The sequence below is a fragment of the Alligator mississippiensis genome, chromosome 3, assembly GCF_030867095.1.
Source record: "Alligator mississippiensis isolate rAllMis1 chromosome 3, rAllMis1, whole genome shotgun sequence".
NCBI lineage: Eukaryota > Metazoa > Chordata > Crocodylia > Alligatoridae > Alligator > Alligator mississippiensis.
In genome coordinates, this window is record NC_081826.1 from 122,183,956 (window position 1) to 122,211,123 (window position 27,168).

The 27,168-nt window shown below is 44.7% G+C and overlaps 1 protein-coding gene across 4 annotated transcripts in view; it reads right to left on the minus strand.

Moving 5' to 3' along the window:
* Positions 1-26,788, minus strand: part of LOC102561330 (enoyl-CoA delta isomerase 2) — a 173,609-nt gene extending 146,821 nt beyond the window's left edge. The window contains exons 1-3 of one of the 4 annotated variants that reach the window (XM_019490480.2): positions 26,683-26,788; positions 26,334-26,409; positions 24,827-24,890 (exon numbers count right to left, since the gene is read on the minus strand). In XM_019490480.2, the coding sequence (XP_019346025.1) occupies positions 24,827-24,890; positions 26,334-26,367 (98 nt within the window). In that variant the 5' untranslated portion in view covers positions 26,368-26,409; positions 26,683-26,788. Of the gene's footprint in view, positions 1-24,826; positions 24,935-26,333; positions 26,410-26,682 lie in introns of those variants that run through there. The other 3 variants (XM_059724352.1, XM_059724353.1, XM_059724354.1) reach the window with 3 other exon arrangements.
* Between the last annotated feature and the right edge of the window lie 380 nt (positions 26,789-27,168).

Genomic DNA, 27,168 nt, shown 5'->3' on the forward strand with positions numbered 1-27,168 from the left:
AGCATAGTTTCTGGTCTTCCCTTTACTGGAAGTCTTCAGTGGGAACTTTCTCAGACACTTACATGAATAAGGGTCTGAATCTCTTAAAAAAAAGGATTCTTTTATGTAACTGTTGATCAGAAGTCTGAGTTAATTAGGATGGAATTACATGGGTTTTTGCACAGATTTAATTAAATGGGTGCAGCCCAAAACCAACTTAGCTAAATCAGTGCAAAAACTATGTGCAGATCAGCCCACAGTATTTTAAACAGTCGTGACAAAAACTCACATGCTTTCATAGTTTAAGCACAGTTCATTTCCTTGATGTTTTGATAATAATAAACCTAGTCATTTCATAGGTGTCCAATGAGCCTTCTAGGAAAATTAGAATAGATAACACCCCAATTGCTAATTTAAAAAAGCAAATTGGGACCACTTTCCTGCTCAAACCACCACCATTTTCCCTTTATCATTTGAGGCATTATTATTTTGTGCAAAGAATCTCATCTCAGCCATCAGGGTTGGGAATGTGTGCTTGGCACAATGCAGTCCCAGACTGTCTCCAAAAGATAACTGTGCAGGGATACCCAAGAGAGTTCTAATTAGCTCAGGCAGAGCACTATGTTATCATGGCTATACTGCTTCTGTTATGAGACACCTCAGGTATCTCTGCACAGCTCTGCCATGTGACATGTAGACATCTCTCTGGAGATAGCATGTTCAGTCCCTCACGAGTCAGTAGTCACTTTGTTCTGCAGTGACTATTCCAGTCAACTCAGGTGAGGCATTATGAGCTAAGGAAAGAGTTGCTTTCTGTTTTCCAAGAGGAGAGAACAGTGGAGTTGCAACCCTGAGGTGTTTCCTTAAGAAGTACTGCACTTGTGGCTAAAGATGTTACCTTCTGAAATTTTATTTCCCCAACCAGTCATGTCATCCCAGGAGTCAACATGACTGAAAAATGAAGGCAGTAAGCTTGCGGTTCACATGTAACCAAAAACAATGAAGGGGTAGCTGAATTCAGAACATGTCATGGGAAGCAAATTAGGCACATCTTTAAATGTTGAAGCTTGTATGTCTTAAGGGTCCAGAGATTAATGTAGATTTGTTGGGGTCTCTCATAATGGAAATGGACATATTTGCAGTGTGTTTAGGGTCAAAATGTGTCTCTGAAATGTAACAAGTTGCTATTGTGCATTTCCCACCCTACAGGAAGAAAATGTAACTGCATGGCCTCTTATTACTTGGGATTTATAGTGATCACAGGTATTAACAGCTAAGAGAAATACACAGCTCTTACTTAAAAAAAAATATTAGTAGAAATGTAACACTTTTTTTGTTAGATTATACACATTTACATTCTTTGTGGAGGTCTGTCTTCAAAACATCGTTTTCCATGCATCATATGAAGATGTGTGAAGACAAAACATTAATTTTCTAGTCCAGGGGAAAGTGACCTTTTACAAATTGTGGGACAGCTGCTGTGAGCTAGCTACCACCACAAGCTGCCCATCCCCAATGCAGTAACCTCTTTGTGACTGAGTGCCACAGATTCCCATCCCAAATGGCAGTGAAGAGGGGCAAATTCAGCCAGGAAGATAAATGCCAGATTTTTAGGAGGTTCAAGAGCGTTCAGGACCAGGTGCTACTGAGGGGTTTGGTAACACTGTCCTGGATGAAGAATTTAGTCAATGGATATTTAGTCAATGAATTTAGTCCTGGATGAAAGAATTTAGTCAATTAATGTAAGTCTATATCCCAAGCAGTGATGTATGTGTAACCCTTCTGCTGGGCACTGGTTGGCAGCAACAAGGGCTGAGTTCAAATTATGGGGTACCCAATTAATTTTTACTTTGGCTCAAGCCCAAATGTGCCAAAGCAAGCTGCATGCTGCCAAGCTCCTGTGCTGCTGTGGGCCAGATCTAGTCCCTTTGGTTTCAACCCATGAGCCATAGGTGGTCAACCTCTGTCCTAGTCCATTAATGTCAGCCTTCAGAATTCTTACTGTATAAATGAGAGAAAAGGTAATGACATAATAGTCACTCAACCTGATTATAGCCTGGAACAAAGATGTTTGGCAGTTTTTGTATGAAATGTACAGAAATCACAATCCCACTCCAAATGGGTAGGTATGCATGACACAAACAACCACATTGGTAGCTTAGTTGACAGGCCAACCAGAAAGTTAAGACTCAGCCAGGTCAAAGGGCTCTCTGATCCTTGTAGTGCAGTCTGTCCCAGTGAACAGCTATAACAGTAGAAGCAGCCTTGCACTTTCACTGCTATGTTTCCCTTGAGGAAAAAGATGGGACTTAAAAAGTCAACTAGGCCAACACCCATGCTCAAAGCAGGAATCACAGAATCTTCCTTGTCTAAACTATCCCAGACAAATGTCTGTCTAATCAGCATTTAATGGTTGGAGATTCCACAATCCCTCTAGGTAATCCATGTCAGTGCTGAACCACCTTCATAGTTCTTCCAGATGTCCAACTTTACTCTCCTGTCTTGTATGTTAAGACTATTACTCTTTGTTTTGTCCCCTATTAATGCAGAAAAAGTTGATCACTGAACTCTTTATAACAACAACAATGGTATTGCCCTGTACAGCCATCTGGCAGTGTTCATGAACATTAACCCTTATTTTTTACAATCAGTCTGTCCCATTACAAAGAAAGAATTTAGTCAATTAATGTAAGTCTATATCCCAAGCAGTGATGTATGTGTAACCGTTCTGCTAGGCACTGGTTGGCAGCAACAAGGGCTGAGTTCAAATTTTGGGGTACCCAATGAATTTTTACTTTGGCTCAAGCCCCCACCCAGAAATCTGGGAACAGTGAATTTGGCTGGGGTGTCCCACATAAACAAACCCCCCTCCTTACAGGCAGTGTAAATACAAAGGAGAGATTTATTACAGGAAACAAAAGCAAGGAAAACAAAGGAAAATACCAAATGTGATTTAAAACACTATCAACTACAAGGCATAGTCTATAGGTTGCATTATCTTGGGGAAGGTTCACCCATACCCAGGCAATCTGGGACTTGGGTCTCCCCCAAAGGGTAGTTCCGGGGGTCTGCAGCCCTATACCTGCCCTTCAGCAATGGGCTGGTGATGGGGGTCCACACAGGAGAGTGCTATGAACTGCTCCTTGGGCTTGTTGTGCCCCAGGGAGTTGCTAGAGAGCATAGGTCCTTCTGTGTTGCAAGGGGCCCCTTGTTGCTTCCTGGGAAGCTGATCTCTACTTCCATATGGCGGCTGTGAGGGGTGACTTGTGGCTTTAGTCAGCATACCACACCACCAAAATTCCTAGTCTCAATCCCCAGCTCTGCTGGGACAGAAAACTGCAAGAGAACTCAACCAAGGGTCAGGCCCAGCCTGCAGTGAGGCCTGGGCCAAACAACAATACAGAGTCAGACCAATTATGCCCAGACTCCTGGACTGTACAACAAAAGAAAGCCAAGCCATTCTGTGCTGGGCCTGAACTAGTCAACAAAAGACAGCCAGGCTCCTCACCCTGGCTTAAACCATGCCAGGTACCACCCTGCAGAAATCTGCTAACAAAACTGCCACGCTCCTACCCTTGTTAGCATGCTCCAGGAACTAATACCCCTACGGTATTATCCCACTTGAGGCCTTAAGACTGGCCAAAATTTCTAGCCAAAAGTAGCCAGCAAAACATACAGCTGGAATTCAGCCACACAGCTAGGCTGAAACAAAAAGAAGTTGCAACAGCAACAAACGTGCCAGGCTTTTAATCCTGGCCTAAATCTGCCAGCAGAACTGCCAGGCTCCAACCCTGATCAGTGTGCTCCAGGGATTAATACCCCCATGGTATCATCCAGCTCAAAACCCAGGGAAAAATAGGGGAAAGAAGAGGGAGGGAATAGAGGTCTGAAACCTTGAGACCAGCTTTCTCGCCTTGTACCTGAAGCTTTCCCTTTACATAGCTTCAGCTTTCTTCTCCAGTGAAGGAGGGGGTGGGGGAGAGATCCCCTCCCCCTCATCCTCCCCTGCATGGGGAGTAGTTTCTCTGTCTCCCAATTCAGCTTTGCAGCCCCAGGAGAAAGAGCCCTGAGTCCCAGTTGAAAAGTTTCTGTATACCTGATGTGACTTCACCCAAGCTTTTCCAATCAGGATTTTCCAGGCTTTCAGTTTTACTCTTTTCACAAATTAATTAAAAAAAAGAACATTGCCCAGTTAGCCAATTAGGCCAGGGGTCTAATTCCCCCTGCTTACATAACAGGAAGCCAGGTGTCTTATTTACAGTAAACACAGGAGGGTTTCTAAAGGCCTGAACAAAAGGGTCTTTTCTGTCTCAGGTATCTGCCTAGTGTAGTTTCTCCTTAAAATTACCAAGCAAGAGGAGAGCAGACCAGATCTCAAATACAGAAAGCAAGATTATAATACATGCTGTACAATCAGACACACACACAAACAAACAATAAAAAAAAATATTTAAACTAAAAGAAAATACTTAGCAACATGAAAACTAGAAAACACCCTTTGCAGTAAAAAAATGTCTGGTACATTTTGTGTGGGTTACATATAATTGATGGATTATGGTTTTCTGGTTAAGTGGCTGGACTGGGCCTCAGGAAATGTGGGTCTGTGACCTTGAGCAAGTCTTTTCTCTTTCTCTCTGCCTCAGTTTCTTCTTTTACAAATAAGAGTAATGGGTACCTGTACACATGTGGAGAGGCTGCTCCTACACACTGCAATTACAGTGCGTTGGAGCAGACTTGATTAATCAAGTCTGCTAGAACATACTAATTACCATGTCTGATGTATCAGCATCCCCACACTTCAAAATGGGGGCAGGGTGCTTTATTTGAACTAAAGCTAGCTCAGTTAGCTTTAAAGTGTTCTCACCACCATTTTGAAGCATGGGGACACTGGTACACGAGATGCTGAGGGTGTTTTCGTTAGAGTGGCTCCTGGAGTCACTCTAATTAAAGTGTCCACCCGCAAAGCATGTGTAAAAATGCTCAATAAGAGTCCAGTGCAGAGCAACAAAAATTATTATAGAAGCAAGACCTATGAGGAAAGGCTGAAAGAACTAGGTTTATTTAGTCTGGGAAAGAGAAGACTGAGGGGGGATTTAATAACAGTCTTCAAATACCTGAAGGGCAGTTATAAAGAGAATGGAGATGGACTTTTCTCTTTGGTCATAGGGACAGGACTAGGAGCAACGATCTCAAGTTTCAGAAGGGAAAATTTAGGTTGGAGACTAGGAGGAACAAACAGTCTGACCATGAGAGTGGTCAAGCGTTGGAATAGGCTACCTAGAGAAATTGTGGAATCTCCATCCTAGGAATTTTCAAGAGTAGGTTAGAGGGACACTTGGATAGGATGGTCTAATTAGGGATGATCCTGCCTTGAGCAGCGATCTGGACCAGATGACCTCATGAGGTCCCTTCTAACCAATGGTGGGAATGATAGCCTTCCCACTGTGGATGCTGAGCTGGTGCAAAACCAGCTAGAAAATCTAGACATAAGTCATCAGGACCAGATAGACTTCACGCAAAAGGGCTGATGGAGCTGGCTGAGGTCATTGCAGATCCCTGGCAAAACTCTTTCAGATATTGTGGCACACAGAGGAGATCTCTGAGGTTTGGAAGAGGGTCAACATTGTGCCCATCTTCAAGAAGGGGAAGATGGAAGACCTGGGCAACTATAGGCCAGTCAGCCTAACCTCCATCCCAGGGAAAATCCTGGAAAAACTCATTAAAGAATCGATGTGCGATACACTAGTTGAGGCTAAAGTTCTGAATGACAGCCAGAATGGCTTCATCACAGGTAGGTCTCATCTGACCAATCTCATCTTCTTCTATGAACAGGTCTCTCGACACCTGGACATGGGAGAGAAGGTCGACATTATATACCTAGACTTGCAAAAGGCTTTTGATCTAGTATCCCATGCTATCCTTGTGGAAAAATTGGAAGATTGTGCACTTAACTGCTCAACAGTTCAGTGGGTGGAAAACTGGCTGCATGGTAAGACCCAGAGAGTTCTCGTGAATGGATTTGTGTTGTCCTGGTGAGAAGTGGCCAGTGGTGTCCCTCAGGGGTCCATGCTTGGACTGGTGCTTTTCAATACTTTTATTAATGATTAGATGTAAGGGTAAAAAGCTCACTGGCCAAGTTTGCAGATGACACCAAGTTATGGGGGAGTGTGGTCATCCCAGAAGATAGGTTGCATGAAGATAGGTTGCATACAGACAGACCTGGACAGGCTGGAGAGTTGGATGGACTGGAACCAGATTAAGTTCAACACTCAGAAGTGTAAGGTGCTTCATCTGAGGGCAAACAATCCCCAACATACCTACAGGCTCGGTGGCGACAATTTGACTTGCACCATGGCTGAAAGGGACCTAGGGGTAGTGATCGACCATTGCATAAACATGAACCAGCATTACAATGCTGTGGCCAGCAGGGCAAACAACACACTGGCATGCATTAACCATTGCATCTCATGCAAAACTAAGGAAGTGATACTCCCACTGTACTATGCACAAGTGAGACCGCAGCTGAAGTACTGCATCCAGTTCTGGGCACTGCACTTCAACAAGGACATGGAAAAACTTGAGAGCCTCCAGAGAAGAGAAACCCATATGATCAGGGACTTGCAAGACAAGCCTTATGAGGAGAGGCTGAGGGACCTGGGCCTCTTCAGCATACAGAAGAGAAGGCTGAGAGGGGACTTGGTAGTGGCTTATCACTACATAAGGTGAGTACATCAAGAACTCGGTGAACAGCTGTTCACTGGGGCACCCTTGGGGAAGACCAGGAGCAATGGATACAAAGTCCTGAAAGGTCACTTCAGGCTCAATTTTAGGAAAAACTCCTTCATGGTCAGGGTGTCCAGACTGTGGAATAAACTCCCTCCAGTGGTAGTGCAGTCACCTACCCTGGAAATCTACAAAAGGAGACTGGAAAGTCACTTCGCTGGGGTCATTTGACCCCAGTTGTCTTTTCCTGCCTAGTGCAGGGGGACTAGACCCGATGATCTACAAGGTCCTTTCCAGCCCCTAACAATCTATGAAAAGCCTTCATGGGCAACTGGTGCCTCCAGATCCTGGGCGGGCATCAGCAGCTGATCACTGACCGTGGTGGGGGAGTCCCCCAGTGGCCGATTGCAAATCAGAAGTGCTGGTGGCAAACCTGGAAGTGCCACTGGCACTTCTCTCAGAGCTCCCATATTCTCAGGGGGGACACTGGCCATTGCCTCTCACTCCCTGGCCAATGAAGGCCAATCTCAGGGGAGCATGTGCCCACCTATGCCAGCCTTACTTTCCCAATCTAATTCATGGTGTATTATGTGCGCAAAGGGTGTTTGTGAGGTAGTGGTGGTTGTTGTTTTGGATTATGGCTGTGCCTTGAATTTAAGTATGATCATAACCCCATTGCGCTAGGCACAGTGCATACACAGATTATGAAAAATCCCCATTCACTCAGATTTGCAAATTAAATTAGATGGACAAGAAGGTGGGAGTGAAAACAGAATACCTAAAAAGGAAGTGACATACTGCCATGATGGAGAGCATATAAGTACAAGAGAGAGTACCAGGAAAATTAATACAACCAGTAGCTAAATGAATAATCTAATCAACAACCTCCATAGCCTTTGTAAATTGTTCTTCAGAAGTGTAACAGGAGAATCATGAAGACAAGTTTCTGCAAAAGGCAATTATCTACAATATTATTGAATTATGAAAGTTATATTGAGTAATAACACCAAAAAATCACATCAGTAACTAGAAAAAATAAATGTAATAGGATTTTTAACTTTTTATAAATAAGAAGGGTTTTTTTAATAAAACCAAAATCTGCTCTGGTCACATGGCTCAGCCGTTTGCACTCATAGCTACACCTGCATTTAACTTTCTTTTTTATTATTAATCACTGAAACAAAGCATTATAAGCTCTTTATCATGGGTTCAATTATTGCCCTTTGAAAACAAAGGAAAAGCAAGACTCCTATTAACTTCAGCAGGCATTGCATCAGGCTCATTGTTTTCAAAAGTCAAAAGCTAACATAGATTGTTCATTTCCTGGCATTGATATGAGCAGTGGCTGGGATTGCTCCACAGAAAGTTTATTCAGTTCTCTGGGGATAAAGTGTAGGAGTGTCTCACATTGCTCAACAATGATCCCTCCAACCTATTCAGCAATAGCACTGACTAGTTTGAATCTGATCTCCATCCACTCCTTAATCCATGAAGTTGAAATTGTGAAGAGAAGGGGTAAAGGCCTGAAATACAAGATCATGAAGAACTTCCAAGTAAAACTAGCAAAGCTGTAAGTTTAACAGTCCTGAAAGGCTACAGAATATCAAGCGTTAATTTTAACAGCAGAAGAGAGATGGAGAATGCCTAAGAGCAGCAAGTTGGCCAACATTATTTTAGGAACCTGGCATGTTTTTATAAATAGTGAAGTGTACCAGTAAGTATATTTGAAGCTGAAAACCCATTGGATTCTGCTGATGCAATTTGTGCTAAACTAATTAATTAATCAACCAGTCATAAACTTCCCCTGGTTTATAAAAGGCTGGTTCTACTGTCATTAAAAGTTCACTGTAAAATTTATTTTGGGCAGAATAGATACAGGAACATGATTTTCTACAGTTTCATGTAAAAACTTAGAGATGAGCCTGAACCATAGAGTTTGTTTCTGTTTAAACACTTTGGCAGCTTGGTAATATTTTGTATTCAGTTCAATTCTTTGTAGGGATCAAATGCAGAATTTGGATCCAGATCTGAGCAGTCTCAGAGTTTAAAAGCGTTCATGTCTGAGCTCTCATATACTCGTGTCTCTAACACGTCAGGTAATAGTTTTATAGAAGATCAGGTTACAATGTACAACATGAGTGTTGTCTACTGAGTGACCAAGGCATGACCAGTTGTCTTCCTGCCTAGAGCTGGGGGGCTGGACCCGATGATCTGCAAGGTCCCTTCCAGCACCTAACAACCATGAATCTATGAAAACTGATCTTAAGTTAAATGGTCCTAATACCTAGGCTGTAAAAGGATGTCCCTGATAGCATCTGACTAAACATAATGCCTTGTGAAAGGATTTGCTAATTTATTCCTTCAAAAACAATTGAACCATGAAAGCAGCAGGACAGCAGAGGAGGGATTTATATGCATATTTTTTGCAATTAAAAGACACATATTTTTTATGAAAGAATCTGCCAAGTGGCTAAAGACCACCTCAGAGGAAATGTGCTGGCCAGTCTTGTCATGGAAAGAGGTACTTGTCTTCACCAGGAACTGGATGGATTCTTTTGGACTTTATGGCATCAGGGGAGAGTTTTCAGTTCTGTTCATGGTACTGTACCATTTGGCAGCTTTGAGCATAACACTTCTTACAGAATCTTTAGTTTTGTTTCCCACCATGTTAAGGACTGTTATCATTGTTTTAGCAGAGCTTTCCCTTTATACATTCTAGCAAGTGCCTATAACTGATGGTATGTGTGTTTTAATACTGTACTCTTGGGCCTGTAGACTGTTGTGATAACTGAGGCCTACAGATCTACAGTGACTTCAGCTGTGGGAAGTTGGAAAAAATTCATAAAACATTACAATAATACACAACAGTGAATGCTGATAGAAAGGGTAAGAAAGGAAGCAGAAAGGCTCAGTTAGTTCAAACACATTCTGCTAATGCTGTCCAAGGACTGTGTGGCATTGTCTGCTAAACAAGGAGATGATGAAACTGGAAATTAATGGTCCAAAATTGGTGTTTTGGAAATTAGGCCTTATTTGTGAATCCATTAAAGAAGGGACATTCCACCCCACTTTGGAACTTTAAGAAAAGAGACACATTAGGGACCAAAATGGCAGAATAATCTCCTATGAATCACTTAGAGAAAGGCCTCTGTTTCACTCCAGGAATTACCACTGGGAAGTCTCAGTCATCTAAATACCCAGGCCCAGCAAGAGCACTCAACCATCACCAATACTCCAGAAAGAACCACAGTATGACTGATGACATCAATAAAAGATGTATTTTTTCACCTCTGGTACCATCCTGTTTCAACCTCCCCCTTGTGTCTACCTGTTTCGCCAAAAATAGGAAAGTAACCATCATTTTTAAAGTGGTCAGCCCAAAGTTCAGCAACAGAATCCTTCCTTCCAGCTAAGAAGGATTACTACACAGAATAAAGACACTCTAATACAGTGGTTCTTGAAGCTCTTAACTTCCTCTTGTTTTTTGAATACACAAAAATGCTGCCACCCAAACATGGACCTGTGCCATCACTCATGGACCCCCATCACCACTACTGGATTTGCGACACCTACTGCTGACCTTGTAGATCCAGCTCAGGGCCGAGGATGAGTTTTGACATTCTTGCTCTAATGGAATAGCCTATCATTAACAAAAGGATTTTCTTGGGGCTTGATTAAGTTTGTCTCGCAGAACCACTCATTTTCATTTTCAAAATGCTTTATGTATTGGGAATGTGGGAACAGAATATATTCTTTTTCTCCCTTGCATGTGCTAATCATTCAATATTTCCAGAACTTTGGCATAAATTTTCTAGTGTGCCTTCAGCAGGCTGAGACCCTCTACTCAAAAACCTTCAGGCATATCGTAGCTATTTGATGTTGAACAGTGGCAGGATCAGGTTACCACCTTTGACACTCTGGGCTCATTTATGCCAGTAAAAATAATACAACATGACTGTTTGTATCTGTTACTGCTGATTGCTATCAGTGATAATGTCACACATTATTAAGTATATATTTGCTCACAGCTTACAGATCCGCAGCATTGCTGTGTATCTTTTGTCCAGCTAATTGAGCAAAAAGAAAAGTGCATTGTCTCTTTCTTTCTGTTTACATGCCTGCAAGTGTTAGAGTCAAGAAAGAGGCATTAAGTATTATTATGGATAGTCTGAGAAAAATGGCCATCTAAGTTAAAACTAAATGTAGTATAGTATCTTGTTAGTATTTATTAGTGGTAAAGAGCCATACCTCACTTGCTTGTGATAAAACAACAAAAAAGGGTTCATGAGAAAACTCCATGTCTAGGGACAGACATTCAAAAAGCCTGAGCCTGAATTGATTCAATCTTTGCAGGTTAATCTAACCTGGCTAGGCTGAACTGGTTTATAGCCAGACAGACATTCTATCTGGACTGAGGAAGTTCAGGCACATGCCTGCAGTAGCTCAGGCTAGAAGCCAGGGAGCATTTGAGCAGCCCTCCCTTCCCTTCCAGAGTGTTGAGCTGAGGGGGGCGTGGCCAGGCCCCAGCAGAACCTCTGATTAGGGAGGGATGTAAACCCCCACCCTGCCTGTGCATCCCAGGCTTTTCTCTGCTGGCTGCTCAAGGGGTGGAAGTGTTGCCAGACCCCAATCCTGGGCTAGCACTCTAATGCAAGGGGGGGGGGGGTGCAGTGCATGCATCTGTTGATGATATGGAGTTTTTCAATTTCCCTCTTCCTGCTTCTTTATACCATCTGCAGCAAACTGATATACAAGCAAGCCAGCAGGGAGCTGATGATAGGGTTTATCACCTCATCAGCAAAACATTAACCTCTCTCTATTAGTTCAAACTCTTTTTAAACACCTTACCAGCTGACCTGGCTCCAAAAAGTCCTAAGTGGTCACTGTTCTGTCTGCCTGTCTGCCTGTCCCAGTAAAATTGGAGATGCACAGAGACACCTCTCGGCATTCGCTAACATACCACATGCCTAGGGTCCATGGGGCTGGGGTCTGTGCTGTGGGAGGTGGGAGGGGGGCGGGGAATCCCTGCTTCAGCAGTGAGCAGTAAGGTTGGGGGATAGGACAGGGAGAAGCCAGGCAGACCCCGCTGTACCTGCAGTCTCTGCTGGAGCGCTGCCCACGGAGCAGAGGGGAGGAGCCAGCTCTGCTGTGAAGCATATAGCCCTTCCCAGCCCAGAGAGCACGCCGGGATGCTGGGGGAGTCTGATTTATCTTTAACCAGCAAGGGGTCTGGGACAGACATTGCATAAACTGGTTTGAGCCAAATCAGTTAAGTCTGATACGACAATCAGGTTTACCTCAAACTGGTTTCAGCCATTTTCAAACTGGTTTATGTGCACTGAACATCTGTTCTGCTACAGGCTTAAACCAGTTTCTGGTCACTTAAACTGGTTTATGTGTAATGTCTGTCTCTAGCCCATAAGATGGCTGTTACAGAGTTCCTTTTTAAATGGCCTCTCTAAGTGTTTACAGAAAGGAGCCTTGAAATCCAGTCAGTCACTCTCGTGGATTGATATGTAAGGTTGTACAGAAATATAGGTAGAAATTTTAAAACTGAAGATAAATTAACATTCTACCAAAAAAATAAGAGCTGGGGTTTTCAATGGAGGATTTTGGGCAGGATGGAAAGAAAGAACTTCTGAGGAAAACTGGAAGATCTCTGAGGAAGCAGGGAATGGACAAAACTGTGGAAACCAGAAGGCCTCTTGGGAAAGAAAGGAAGTTTTTTCAAGAACTGGGAAAGGGTTAAAATAAGATTTGGAATAGGTGAAACAAAGTGAAACTTGATTTCATACAATGAAGTAATTATATAAATAATTTACTAAACAATTTTAGTGTTTTCATGCACCTTCTCATGAATGTGTTTTTTTTTAAAGTCCACAAAGTTTCACAGAAATGGAACAAAAGTTGCAAGAAAATTTACAACGCTCTGTAAATTTCCAGGGGCAAAGAGGTTTTTTTAAACAATATGTGACACCCAATGTGGCATAAAAGACACTAGGCTAGTTAGTTTAGTAGCAACCTTATTAGATTCAAAATAGCTAATTAATTGTTACCAGATATTAAAACATACGTTATTTTACTGTTTCAAGCAGATACTGTTCTCCATTGTGAGAACGACCTGAGGTTATTGACTCAGCACCTTCCGAGTATATGTGGTTTTAACCATCTTACTTACATTAATGCCAAATAGCTATTACAGAGACCTAAACAAAATGAATGATGTCTTTGCTCTTGTCTCTGCTAAGGAAATGCACTATCCTGGAACTCTTGGAGTTAATTGTGACTAGCTAACATCATTTTTAATTTGACTTGAAGGCAAACATTTGCTTACTATTTTGTTAGTTAACACATTTATGAATATAATGTATTTTTCCAGATAAATGAGGACAAGTGGCAAAACTCCACTAACTTAAATGCAACTAGGGTCAGGTCCAGTGTGAGGCAGCAGCTTATTTGATGATCCCTATCAATCCTGCCACTTGACTTCTTTTTCTTCCAAAACCCTGTCACTAGGTGCTGCGGCTAGACCATGTCATTAACTAATATGGAAATAACTCCTGTCTAGGGGAAGGTAATGGGTTGATGGCTACAGGCAATCATGTTTCCTAGCAAAGAATAAAATCTCTTAAAAAATGGCTGGTTGAGAAACGGAAGCAAAATAAAAGGAAGATAATGCCTGGATTTGCCTACACTGCCAGAATAGCTGTACTGGCATAGCTGCATTGGCAGCATACCCTAGTGTAGGCATAGCACATGCTGACAGAAAGGGTTTTTCTGACAACATAGGTATACTTTCTCCCCAGATAACATCAGCTAAAACAACAGAAGCACTCCTCTAACTGCACAGCTGGGTCCACTCCAGGAATCATGGGCTTAGCTCCTCAGACAGAAGTGTGTTCTTTTAACAACCTTGGCCAAGTAATTATGCCAGCAAATTTGGTACTATAGATTAGACTTTAGTCATTAAAGGCCTGGGAAATTTCTCTTTGGCAATGTAAAATGAGTTATGTTTGTTGACATTACTGATTTCCGAAAAGCCTGAAGGGAAAGAAGCTGTAAGGAAGGACATTGGGCAGCTTAATGAATCCTTATGACTGGTGAATCATTCTGTTTTCAAAGGGCAAGGATTTTTGTGAACGATCTTTTTATTGGACCAACTGCATGGTTGGGATAGACTTGGGCAAGCTTTTGAATGCCATTCATCCTTCTTGAGGTCTGCTTTTTAATTACCCTAAAGCACCCTGTGATTTGAATAGGGTCTGTGCATACTCAGCACATCTGGGAATTAAGCTGTTTATAAACAGGAACATAAATATAGATTTAGAAGCCTAACTTTATGCATCCAGATTTGAAAACTTTGACTCATGGCTTTAAGAGGGTGAGCAGTTTAGAGGCATATCTATACTGTATTGCTGTGACTCCAGCTCTGGTAGCTATACCCATTATATAGGTGGGCTGAATGGGGCACCAGCCCTAGACACTGACTTAGAGGGGGTCTGTAATAGAAAGCCTATGGCTCCTGTTACTTATAGAGAGGAAAATAAAGGCAAACTGCATGCAGGCAGTCAAGAGTGAAAAGGAATAGGAAGCCAGAACCTGTAAGGGAATAGGAAGCCAGAACCCATAAATGGGAAGTGCCTATTGCTGTGCTAGTTGCACAGCAATAGTACAATAATAGAGTAACCTGCATAACTTGCAAGAAGCCTATTGCAGTTCTAGCAGATTCCTGGCAGTAGTATAAGACTGAATCTTGGGTGGAAAGCAAGGCAAGACAACTGCTAGGTCTGTTGCTATAGGCTACCCTGAAGGCCAGTAAGCAAAGCTCATCAGAAGATACCTGCAGATTGCCCATGGAGTCACCTGACTGGAAGGGGGCATGGCTCTGGTGACAGATAAGTCAGGGCCAGAGCAAAAGCAGTCAATCTGGCCCTGGAGGCTGAAGGGGAAGGAGCCCTGAAGTAAGATTCCTCCTGATGAGAGACCAAAAGAGATCCTGCTCTCCCTAAGAGGTGTCAGTAAGGAGCTGAGGGCTGACAGGGGATAGGCTCAGTAAGGGTGGGGATTTCAGAAGATAGCCAGTGTACTTAGAGAATTAAGGCAGCCAGTGCACTGATGTTTTAGTTGGCATTTTAACCAGTAAATCAGGTTTGGGACTCTTGGGGAAGGCAGGATGTCCTACATGAGCCTTGAGCCTGCTAGAGAGTGCAGGGCAAGCAGTAGTCCTGGAGGGACAGTGAAGAAGATCAGGGACCCATAGCCCAGGAGGGGTCAAGACAGGGCTAGCAAGGGCCCACAGCTCAAGAGGGGCCAAGACAGGGTAAAAGGATGAGCTGTGGGTAAGAGGATAGGCTAAAGGCTGACTCCTAGGCCCCTACGCAGCCTCTTTCCAAATTTATTAACAAGATCAAGGCTTGGCAGGCATGAGCAAAGGGAGAGTACCTTAGAGAGTGAGTAGTGCAGGAGTTGACTCGCCTTCAGGGGGCATGACGGCCACCCCTGGTGGACCTGTCCCTGTTATAAGGTACCGCTATAGCCCCCTTCCCCCAGGAATCTTTGCCGGGCACATGCACTGGCCAGCCACTAGAGTTGGGCAGGTGCAGAGGCTGTACCCAGTAGTGTGTCTAGGTGGTAAGGGGTGGAACAGTGCCTCATTCTGCCCAGGGGATGGCTTTGCCATGGAAAGCACAGCCCTGTATTCAGACAGGGTTGGGGGGAGAACGGGGCACCTAGAGGGGCCCCAGCGGGCGTGCACTGGGTGTCTATAGATGTGCTTGTTCATATTCTAATGAGAGCATGTCAGAGCTGACTTGATTAATCGAATCTGCTCCATGTTCTAATTGGAATGCTCCAGTGTGGCCTCGCTGTCACTTGTATTAAGCCCCCATATATTTCAAAATGGCTGCAGGTTGCTTCATCTAAATCTTATTGAATGAGCTTTAGATAAAACGTCCCACAGCCATTTTTAAATGTGCAGGGGCTTAATACACATGACAGTGAGCCACTTTAATTAGAGTGGCTGTCTGGGAGCCCTTCTAATTAAAACACCTCGGCCACCACCCACCCCCGAGCACATGGATAGGCAGCCAGTATGTCTCCATGGCAGCCACTTGAGCCCATGCTGCGACTGGAGCAGCAGGTAGCTCCCATGCAAGGAAAACCCTGTTAGGTAAGTCACCACTTCTCCCCCTTCCCCTCACTCCCTCCAGCTCTACAGTGGACAGAATAATCCCTTCTATCCCCTTGCCCCATGTGCTGAAAGAGATTGCTAATCTCTGAATAGACCCAAAACAGCTTTAAACTAGCCAGGTCTGGTAGTACCATCTGTACCATCCATAGCACCACAGAGACTATTGTGCACTGCACAGCCCACCTGGGTAAATGCTTGGGTCATTTTCCCACTCTGAGCTCTATGCTGCTACAGCTGCATGGCTAGCAGTGCCCAGCCAGCTACTTTAAAGCTGTCAGTTATTTTTACCTAAGCTGCAGTCACTGCAATGGAATCATCCTAAAGCAGTAAATAAAGCAAAATCTCCCTTGTGCCGCTCTCAACCAATCTCTTCTAAAATACATCTCACTTGAAGCTTATTCTTTTGCCCACTATCATCCTATTCCTGGTTTCTCTTTCCTCAGGATTCTGAAGAAAAGTGTCTCAACCCACTCATGCAGCCTTTCTGACCAGTGTAATTCATAAGGCTTTCTACACGATTGGCACTGCCATTTCCTGATTGGTAAATGAGCTGTTAAGCAGATTCAGGATCTCTCTCCTCTTTATTTCCTACTTGTTTTCTCTCTGGTTTTCATTGCTGTCCCTCCTAAGCATCTGCCTGAATAGCTGCTGCCATACCTGCTGGTATTTAATACTATTAGCACTAAAGAACCATGTTTTATCTCTGTTGATGTGCATCAGAGAGGCTTGAGGATAGAAAACAAAAAAACACTTTTTGCTAGTTAAAGTCAAGTGCATCCTTCCTCTTATGGAAAAGTTATTCTCTGGCAGACCTGAAGATCATAACCTACAGTTTCCCTTCCTTGCCACATAATGTAACGTTCATTTTTTAGGAAACCCTTCATGAATAGTTTGGGATCTCTGCATACTGGCTGAATGCATTTGGGCTAATTGAGGCTTCCCCTAGCAGCGTTGCTGTCAGAGCCTCTACTAGAGATCACAATCTCCAGCAACAAGCACTGTCTTGCACTTTCTGCTGTAGCGTTGGTTGTTTACAGGAAACTGCCAACGGTTCTGCCGCTGATGGCAGAATGAGAGGAACAACGTTCTGCCTGAATAAGGAAGAAGAGTATCTTCAGAGATAAAATTAGGTAACTTTTAAACAGAGAATGATTCTTACTTTACAACTACAACCAAGATAGAAGTGAAAGCTGCTGGATTTTTTTTTTTTAAAACAAGTGCAGATTTGGAAGCCAGTTCTGTGAGCTAGTAGTTATGTGTATACTAGATGTGCTGTACCCAAGAGCATATCTGCTGCTGCAGGCCAACCAGAAAAGGAGACCCAACATTTCCCTTTGAGATAAAAAATTCTCATACCGCAACATTTCTCTCTCAAGTCATCCCTCATGTTTCTTTCCTTCTGTATTGAGCCCAGAGTTTACATCCATAGAATTCCATGGCAATACACCTACTGACTTCAGTAATGTTGTATTCTACCTGTTTGGGTGCAATCCAAGGCTAAATACAGACAGTCAAAAAGACTGAGCCTGAATTGATTCAATTTTCACAGGTTAGTCTAAGCTGCATAGATTGAACCAATAAGCAAGTGAACAGACATTCACTTTTGATTCCAGAAATGCAGCCATAGGCCTGCAGATGGTCAGGCCAGAAGCCAGGGGGTGCTAGAGCACACCTCCCTATTCAGCTGGACTGGACAGCTTGGGCCAAGGCTAGCCCACTCACACTGAGAGTTAATTTAAATCTGGAGAGGATCTGGGGCAAAATTTCAATAAACCAATTTAACCTAAATCAGTTAAGTCTGATACAGCTTCCTTCCATGTTTATCTTAAACCAGTTTTGGCCATTACTTGGGTGCCTGTACACAAATGTTGAGGCTGCTCTGACATGCTATAATTACAGTGTGTTGGGGTCTGCTGGAGCATGCTAATTACCATGCTCCAGCAGCCTCCCACATCTCATATATCAGTATCCCCACACTTCAAAATGGTGATGGGGTGCTTGAACTAAAGCTTGTTTGATGAGCTTTAGTTCAAGTACCCTCACCACCATTTTAAAGTATAGGGACACTGATACACGAGATACTGTTGTGCTTTAATTAGAGCAGCTCTCAGAGTGGGGTGATGACCACCATCTTTGCTGATCCTCTTCATGCTGGGGGCTGCCCCGCACCCACCACACTGGCTGGGCTACAGTGGCCCTAAGGACTGCTGGCTCCCATTTTATTGGGGAGCCAGCATTTTATTGGGGAATGGGTTCTGACAATTCCACACACAAATCATGGGGATTGCCATTTTTGCAGGGTTCATGGAAACCACTTTTTTTGTGGTTTCTGCGAAAAAGGCAAAATCATGAATAGGGTAGATCCCTATACAAGAGCATGCAGTGAGGCATCATGGAGGCAAGGGAAATTTAAATTTCAACATGTGCTTCTGAGCCAAGATCCCACACAGCTGGCCTGTTGTCATATACCGGGGCAGGCAAAATACAATTTACAGGCATCTGGCCTGCCAATTGCTTGTATCTGGCCCATGGCTGCCCCCACATCACTCTGCATGGGACCAAGCCCTGCCTGTTCACACCCAGGACATCCCACACCACTCTCCCACCCATACTCATCCCATGTCTGCCGGTGGCACTGTTCTAGCCCCAACCATACTCCCAGCCCGTATGCAGAGGCGTGGCCATGGGGACATATGCCAGGCACTACGTGCCTAGCCAGTTGGGAGAGAAGCTGCAGCCAGGAAGCTCCTGCCTCAGTGCACAGTGCTCCAGCTCCAGCTTTCAGCCACCCTCCACCCACTCAGCCACCTGTGGGATGAGCTGCCACCTGCAGGCAGCTGAGTGGGTGGAAGGTGGTTGGAGTGGTGCAGCAGGGGCAGGAGGAGAAGGAGCCATTGCAGGTAGGGGGATTGCCCAGGGAGCAGTGGAAGCAGCCCCACCAGTAAGCTGTGTGTAAGCAACTGGGGCTGGGGCACTACTAATGGTGGACATGGGATGGGTGTGGGTAGGAGCATGACATGATCTGCTCCAGGTGGGAATGGGCTGGGCTTGGCCCCATGTGAAGATCCATGGGGGCAGCCATTGGCTGGATGTGGGGGGCATGGACCACATCTGCACCACACTGCCCAGGCAAACTCTGCTGCATGCAACACCTGCCCCTCTCACCCTCCCCTCCTCCCCCCCGTTCCACCCCCAGCTGGCTCTTGGGACCTAGCATGCATGCAGCCCCTCACACACATGCACACCTACCCCCCAATACACCCCTGGCTGCCTTACGCATGGCATAGCACACCCCAGGCAACCGAAGCCCCCCCCCCCCACGCTGAGGTAAGTCCTTCAGCTCTCCAGTGCTGTACACCAGGTAAAGGGGACAAGGGCTCAACCCTCCCCTTCTACAGGGAGAAACCTGGGAATCTCCTGGCCACTCAGGAAGCTGGGAAGCTAGGGATACCCCTACAGGCAGCTGCTTAAGCCTGCCTACCTAACCACAGCAGCAGCAGCTGGTGAGGACCATGTGAGAGCAAAAACACCCACCTGGTCTCCTACTCATATAAACACACAGGCAGCCGTGTGACCAAGACCATCTTGCATTATGGTGATGGGTATGCACCATACCCCTAGGCTTCCTGGGCTGGATGCCCCCCCTGCCCAGTGCTTCGGCGGTTTCCACCCAGACGCAGCCACACAGATGGAGCCCTGACTCCAGGCTGCCTGGCACATCAGCTGGATGCTGGAATTAGGTGCAAAGGCGCTCCTACTTGTGGGATCTGCTCCCTGGTGGAGGCTCTGGAGGGTGGGGTGAGAGAGCTACAAGAGGAGGTGGACAGTCTGCATACTATCAGGAAACATGAGGGAGAGATTGATGCTTACTGCCAGGCCCTGCACCTGGAGAAGAACACCACAGAGACCAAGCTGATGAGTGGGCCTGAACAAGATACCCCAACCAATAGCAGGTAGAAACTGGTCACATCATGACTGAAGCCACGATGTGTATCAGTTGTCCCACCAATAACACTGCACAACAGTTATGAAGCCCTCTCACCATTGATGGACAATGCATCTGTGCAGGATCAACCAACCCCAGAAAGGAAACAACATAGAGTGATAGTTGTGGGAGACTCTCTGCTGCAGGGCACAGAGGGAGCTAACCGTCAGCCAACCCCTTTTCTCGAGAGGTCTGCTGCCTTCCAGGAGTCAAGATTTGTGACGTTACAGCAAGTACTACTAAACTGGTCCACCCTACTGACCACTACCTCATGCTCCTTGTCCAAGTGGGCACAAACAACACAGCAAGAAGTAGCCCCAGGAAGATCATGAGAGACTACAGGACCATGGAGTGCAAATTGTCTTCTCCATGATCCTCCCAGTCAGGGGCCATAGCCATCAGAGGGAGGAGTATATCAAGAAGGTCAACTGAAGGCTTAAAAGAGGGTGTCACCTCATGGGCTTTGGATACCTCAATCTTGGTATGCAGTTTAACTACAGAGGCCTAAACAGAAGGGACGGTATTCATCTCACAAGCAGAGGGAAGAAGCTCTTCACCATGAGAGTCGGTGACTTGTTGAGGAAAGCTTTAAACTAGGCATGTCCAGGGGCCAAGGATAAGATACTGCCACTGAAGCAGAATCCGCTAGCCACAATGACACATGGGAGGGCATTAAAAAAACAGATGTCCAGATGGGGTATTAACATCTTGAGGCAGAGACGTCATGACAGAAAACCTGAGGCGACTAGGGGAAAGCCTACATGCTTTTATGGGAACACCAGAACCATAAGAAATAAACAGGAGGAACAAGCATCCTTCTGGGCCACAGTCAATCCCCACAAAAGGCAGAACTCCTAAATACATACTTCACATTGGTATTCCTGAAATCAAAAGGGGGCTGTTCACCTGACCAGAGGCCCAGGGAATATGGGGGAGGTAACAGCGTATGTGAAATCAGCCCAGAACAGGTGAGGGATCTTTTACAACACTTGGACATTTTCAAGTCTGCTGGACCTGACAACCTGCACCCGAGAGTCCTGAAAGAACTGGCTGAATGTATAGTAGTGCCACTGGCCCAGCTGTTTGAAGAGTCGTGGAACTTGGGAGTGGTCCCAGATGACTGGAAGAGGTCCAATATGTGGTGCAAACATCTTTAAGAAAGGCTCTATGTTTGTATGATTCTAACAGTAAGTATAATTTCTGTGACTTGTAATCATTTATTTTTAATTACTAGAATAAAGAGTTGCTTTGAGGCACAGCAGTGACAGATGTATCAATTTATAACTCAAAAGAAAACCAACATTAAAAGAAAGCCAATAATATCATAATACATACATGCATTACTATAATGTGTTGTGTGATCCCAGCTTACGTAATGAAGGGCAACATGGTAATTTCCTTTTATATCTACAATATTTCAAAACTGTTGTCTTCCCTTTCTTCACTTTTTCTGTGCAGCTGTCATTGTAGTACTTCAGCACCACTTAGAAAAGCAAGGCAGATGTCTCCCACCAGGGTCACTGCCAACACCACTCTAATGACAGCTGTTGGCGCAGCACTGTGAGAGCAACACCACCAACCAGCATCAGTAGAGAATGAGCATTTCACATCCGCAAATCTTTTTAGCTTCCACTAGCTTAACCTTCATACGTTCCTATGGGATAATTTCCTACCCCAGACACATTTTTTGTGCAGTATCTTAAAAAGAATTAATTCTAAAAAAAAATCTTTTTAGGACATTGTCACTGGCACTGCAGCGCACAATATCCCCAAAGAACATCCAGCTAACACAAATGGTTTCTCTCTCTGGATGAAAAACTGCCCAGGATAACATGTTACCCCAGGCATGAATGTGTTTTTCCATATGGGGTAACAACTTACCCCAAGCCCAAGTTACCCCAGTGCAATTTCTGTATAAATGACAGGCCTAGACTTGTTTGGCCACTTTGGGTGGATGCATCTGAAAGGTCATCATTCATTCACACCTCATTCATGTCCACTTCAGGTATCCATGGTAACTAAAGGATGGCCATCCTCCACTCTGCTTTTGCAGAAGATGTGGTAATCCCTTTTGCTAACCACTTTGTTTGCAGGCTGCAAGATCATCAAAACATCATGCCGTTTGCCAAAAAAACCCAACCATTTCTCACACCCAAATCCACCTCTGCTCTCTTGTCTCATGGCAAAACTCTGCTTCACCTGCCCCTTTCATAACATACAAGCTAATTTGCCCTGCCTTTGTTGGAAGTGAGGACAAGGAGCAAAAGGACAGCAGAGAAGAAATAGAACAACATCATACTGCAATACAGCGTACACTATGGAGTCCCCTTCAATGGTAAGGGCTTGACACCCCCCAATGCCCCTTTTACCTGCTCTCAATAAGCCCCTGCATATGTGACTTCCGAGCAGCATCCACCCATATTTGGCTTGCCTGCAAAGGGTGGATGCTGTTCTCTGGCTTTTGTGCCCAGGAGGAAAGGGCGCTACCTGCACTGCCATAGGGCAGGGTGGAATTGCTTCTGTGATAGCAAAGGTGGACAGGCTTGTTTTTTATTGTTATTTATATGCATTCAGCAGTAATCAATTCTTTCTTTTTTTTTTCTGCAGTCCAGGATGAAAAGGCAGTGCATATTCAGTGCTGGTAACACAGGTAACCAGGGATGACAGCAACACATCCACCGATGAAATCTTATTCCAAGGCAGTGAGGATGCTGACTTTGTTCCAGACATGGGAGATTGTTCAGAGCAAGAAGACCATGTGTCTATGGAAGCTTCATTTGGCTCAGATGAGGAGGAGTTGGTGCCACAAGCAGACGTGATGCCAACACTTCCAGTGGAAAAGGGAAGAGGACCAGCCTGGGGCCACCATGGAAGACCAAAAAGAGCTACAGCAGGATGCGGAGCAGAACCACTGCTACCACCCCCAGAAAACATTGCAGATGATGACACCTTTAGAGGAAGGAATGACAGAATGTGGGGAAAAAAAGTCCACAGCTAATACATCATTGGAGAATAGTCCATGAAAGTGCTGGGCCAACAAAGGAAAGTAATAAAGACACAATGGTGGAAACATTCTACCTGTTTCTCTCACAAGATATCTTAACTGTTATCATAAGAGAAACAAACAGAGTGGCAGAAAGAAGATTCAGGGAGTGGAATGATAGCCATCCTGAAAATAGAAAGGAGTGGAAAAAGCTGGACAAAACAGAGCTGAAAGCCTACACTGGCCTCCTACTGCTGAGTGGTCTATACCACAGTGGTCAGGAGGCACTGGAGGAGTTGTGGGAGCAACACGCCAGGAGTCCTTTCTTCCGTGCTACTATGAGTATAAAACGATTCCGTCAAATCACCAACTACCTGAGATTTGACAACAAACTGACACATGAGGAAAGGAGAGCTGTGGAAAAGCTTGCTGCCTTCAGAGATATTTGGACACAATTTGTGGAGCAGCTCAAGAAATGGTATATTCCAGGAATACACCTGATGGTTGATGAGCAGCTCACTGCATTCAGGGGTTGCTGTCCCTTCAGACAGTGTATGCCCAGCAAGCCTTCCAAATATGGCTTGAAAATTTGGTGGTGCTATGATGCAGCAACATCATTCCTCCTGTCTGGAGACATCTACCTGGGCAAGCAACCAAAAGCTCCACACCAAGGTAAACTTGGTACCTAGTAGGACTGTACGAAATTTCACTGGCTGTTTCTATTCGACACTGTTTCAACTCATTTTGTGCTCCAAACAGTGTAATCAAATTGAAATGAAGGGCTTTGAAACATCATTGAAACAAAATGAAGCTAGGTGAAACGTTTTGAAAGTTTCAAAGCAGCCAGCTGCAAGGTAGTGAGAGACAGGGGAGAACCAGGGCTATGCACCCAGCAGCAGCCAGGAGTGCAGCCCTGGCTCTCTCCATCTCCCACTGCTGGGCTGCGGGAAGTAGATAAAAGTGCAGGGGAAGGGAACTGAGCCTGGCTCAGTTCCCCTCCCCAGCACTGGATCAGGTGTGGGGTGGGGAGTCAGCCCGCCTGGGGAGTCAGCCCGATCTAGTGCTGGGGATGGGGAAGACTTCCCATCCCCAGCGCTGTCCCTTCAGTCAGTATATGCCCAGCAAGCCTGCCAAATATGGCTTGAAAATTTGGTGGTGCTATGATGCAGCAACATCATTCCCCCTGTCTGGAGACATCTATCTGGGCAAGCAATCAGAAGCTCCATGCCAAGGTGATTTTGGTACCTAGTAGGGCTGTGCAAAATTTCACCGGCTGTTTTGATTCAACACTGTTTCGACTCATTTCAAGCTCAGAACAGTGAAATCAAATCAAAATGAAGGGCTTTGAAACAGCACCAAAACAAAGCGAGGTTAGTCAAAACGTTTCAAAAGTTTCAAAACGTTTTGAGTTTCAAAGCAGCCAGCAGCAAGGTGGTGAGAGACAGGGGCAGCCAGGAGTGCAACCCTGACTTCTCCCTGTCTCCCACTGCCAGGCTGCAGGAAGCTGATAACATCACAGTGGAAGGGAACTGAGACCAGGTTCAGTTCCCCTTGCTGGGGATGGGAAGCCCCAGCCCGATTTAGCGAAACATTGAAACAGCGTCGAAACAGCCTCACTGTTTCGACAAAGCAAAATGGAATAGCTGTTTCGAATCGAAATTAAATTTGAAACGGAAAGCTGTTCTGTTGAAACCTTGAAACTTAAGGTGAAATGGAATGGTGCCACTTCGCACAGCCCTAGTACCTAGGTCATTGAAAAACTGGTTTCTCCCTGGTACAAGACAGGAAGGAATATTGTGAGTGACAATTTCTTTACAAGTACTGACCTGACAGAAAAACTGCTACAGCAGGACTTGACCTATATGGGTATGATTTGGAAAAACAAGGCCAATATCCCAAACAAAATGCAAGCAAATCGAAGAAGGAAAACTTTTTCATCCATTTTTGCTTTTGATGGGGAACTCACCCTAGTTTTCTATGTTCCAAAGAAGTCCAAACTTGTGCTGTTGCTATCAAGCATGCACCATGACCTGTCAGTGGGTGGAGAGCAAAGAAAGCCAAACATGATCCATGACTACAATAAAAACAAGAGCCGGATGGATAACCTTGACCACTTTATCCACATGACTACCTGCAGATGGAAAATCAACAGGTGGCCAATAACACTATTTTTCAATATGCTGGATGTGGCTGTCATTGCCATCATGTGGTTCATCATTTGGCTAGGCCACAATGCAAACTGGAATCAAAGATCACATTTAAGAAGATGGCACTTTTTTTTATAGGAGCTTAGAGAACAGCTGATTGTTGGACAGATAAAATGAAGAATGATGGATACACATAATCTATCTAAGTCCATCAAGTCTGGTATGACTGCCCTAAATTACAAATTGCCACAACACACCCCAATAGAACCTTCTGCAAGCATGAGTGGATGTTGTGCTTTTTGTCCAAGGACAAATGACTGCAAAACCCAGAAATGATGCAAAGATTGTAAGCGATTTGCTTGTGTGCACAACAGTATATCACTTTTGCTTTGTGAGGAATGCAATATTTAGTTAAAACAGGAAATGTTTTTGGAATTGTTAGTTTGAAAACAGTGTGAACTGCAGACTTAGCAAATTCTTCATTCACATTTTGAAACTCTTAAAAAAGTTTAAATTTTGTTCATAGTTCTAGTTAAATAATATTTTGGGTTCAAATCATCGTAAGTACTGTTTCAAACAATCTGTATGTTTAATAAATAGTTTTAACTACATTTATACTGTTGCCACTAGTTCCATTTTGTTCATGCGGGTGGGGTAACAAGTTACTAGGCCTGTGCAAAGTGGCTAGTATCCACTTTGGATTCAGATTCAAACGATTCGGGGGACAAAGATTCAATCTGGTGATTCGAATCACTGTTCTGAGTTGATTTGTCCAAATCTCTGAATCACCCAGGCCTATCCCCCACCTGCTCTCCCAGGCCTAGCAATTGCTGTCCCGCCTGCCCCAGCTCCTGGCACTTTGAAAAAAAAAGCCCCACTCACTGGGTGCTACTGGGTGGGGGGCAATTCCTGCTGCCCCCTACTGCCCTGTGCTGCATGGGGGGCTCTGCAAGAGCCCCCCAAAGCCCCAAGGCTGCTGCAGGAGCTGTGAGCCCTGGGGCTTTTCTCAGTTTTCTTTTTCTTAAAGGGCCAGAGCTGGGGCTGGCGGGGGGCTGGGGGAGCGAGGAGGGGTTGGGGGACTCATGTCAGAGCCCCCCATGCAGCGTGGGGTAGTGGGGGCAGCAAGGACCACACCCTGCCCGGCAGTGCACAGTGAGTGGGACTTTTTTTTAAAGCACGGGGAGCTGGGGTGGGTGGGGCAACCATGGGGGAGCTGCGGGAGCAGGTGAGGGTTGGGTGGGCTGGGGGAGCAGGAAGGGGTCGGGGGGCTGGCAGGGTTCCCCACATGGTCCCCTCCCCCAGCCCCACAACCCATCCCCTACTTACCTATCACATTAATTCTGTCACCAGAATCAGGCATCTTTCAAAGGCGCCCCTCTGACCTGCCCAGGACTTTCTGTACCTGAAAATGCATTTAAGAATATGAACGTCAACATGTTCATATGAACTGCACCTTTCAACTCTACGAAATGGAAATTGAGACAATACAATGTCAATATCAGTGCTTGCCTAAAGGGAGTAAGTCTAAAAGAAATACATTCCAACAGCACATGAGAAAATACTTGAAACCAGAACATAATTTATAGAATACTTTGTTTTAGTGGCATTTTATCCATTATTTTAAAATGTATTGAAGAGGATATTTGTAAATATGAAGAAAAGATTCAGTACTCACTTGTTTAAAGCAACCACAGGACTGTAGTAGCACTCCCTTTGTTCCCTTCTCCCTCTTAGCCAGTGTTTGTGTGAATCGGTTGCCAAGTTGTTATAACTTGGCCCAGAGTCCAGAGTCAAAGCTTTGACAATGATCATAGGGGGTCTGTAGTTATTCATTAAGCTAACATCCAAATGATAGGCCTGAGCTGGATCTTGCTACATTAACCTAATGTAGTAACCTAACCTAAATCAGGAGTATTTCCATTGACTTCTATAGAACTAAACCTGACTTACTCTGTGATCTTTCTTCAGTCCTACAGGATTTTAAGCATTTATAGTAAATTCATCTTTTTTTACTATAGAAAGATCTCAGAGAAGTAATATCAGGCAAACGCTAAATGGAGCAGATTACAAGCTGTGTATTGAAGGCAGGCATAGCTTAATTATCTGAACTGGCATTTGGCAATGGTAGTAGACTAGCAGGGCCATTTTACAAAGAACGTCA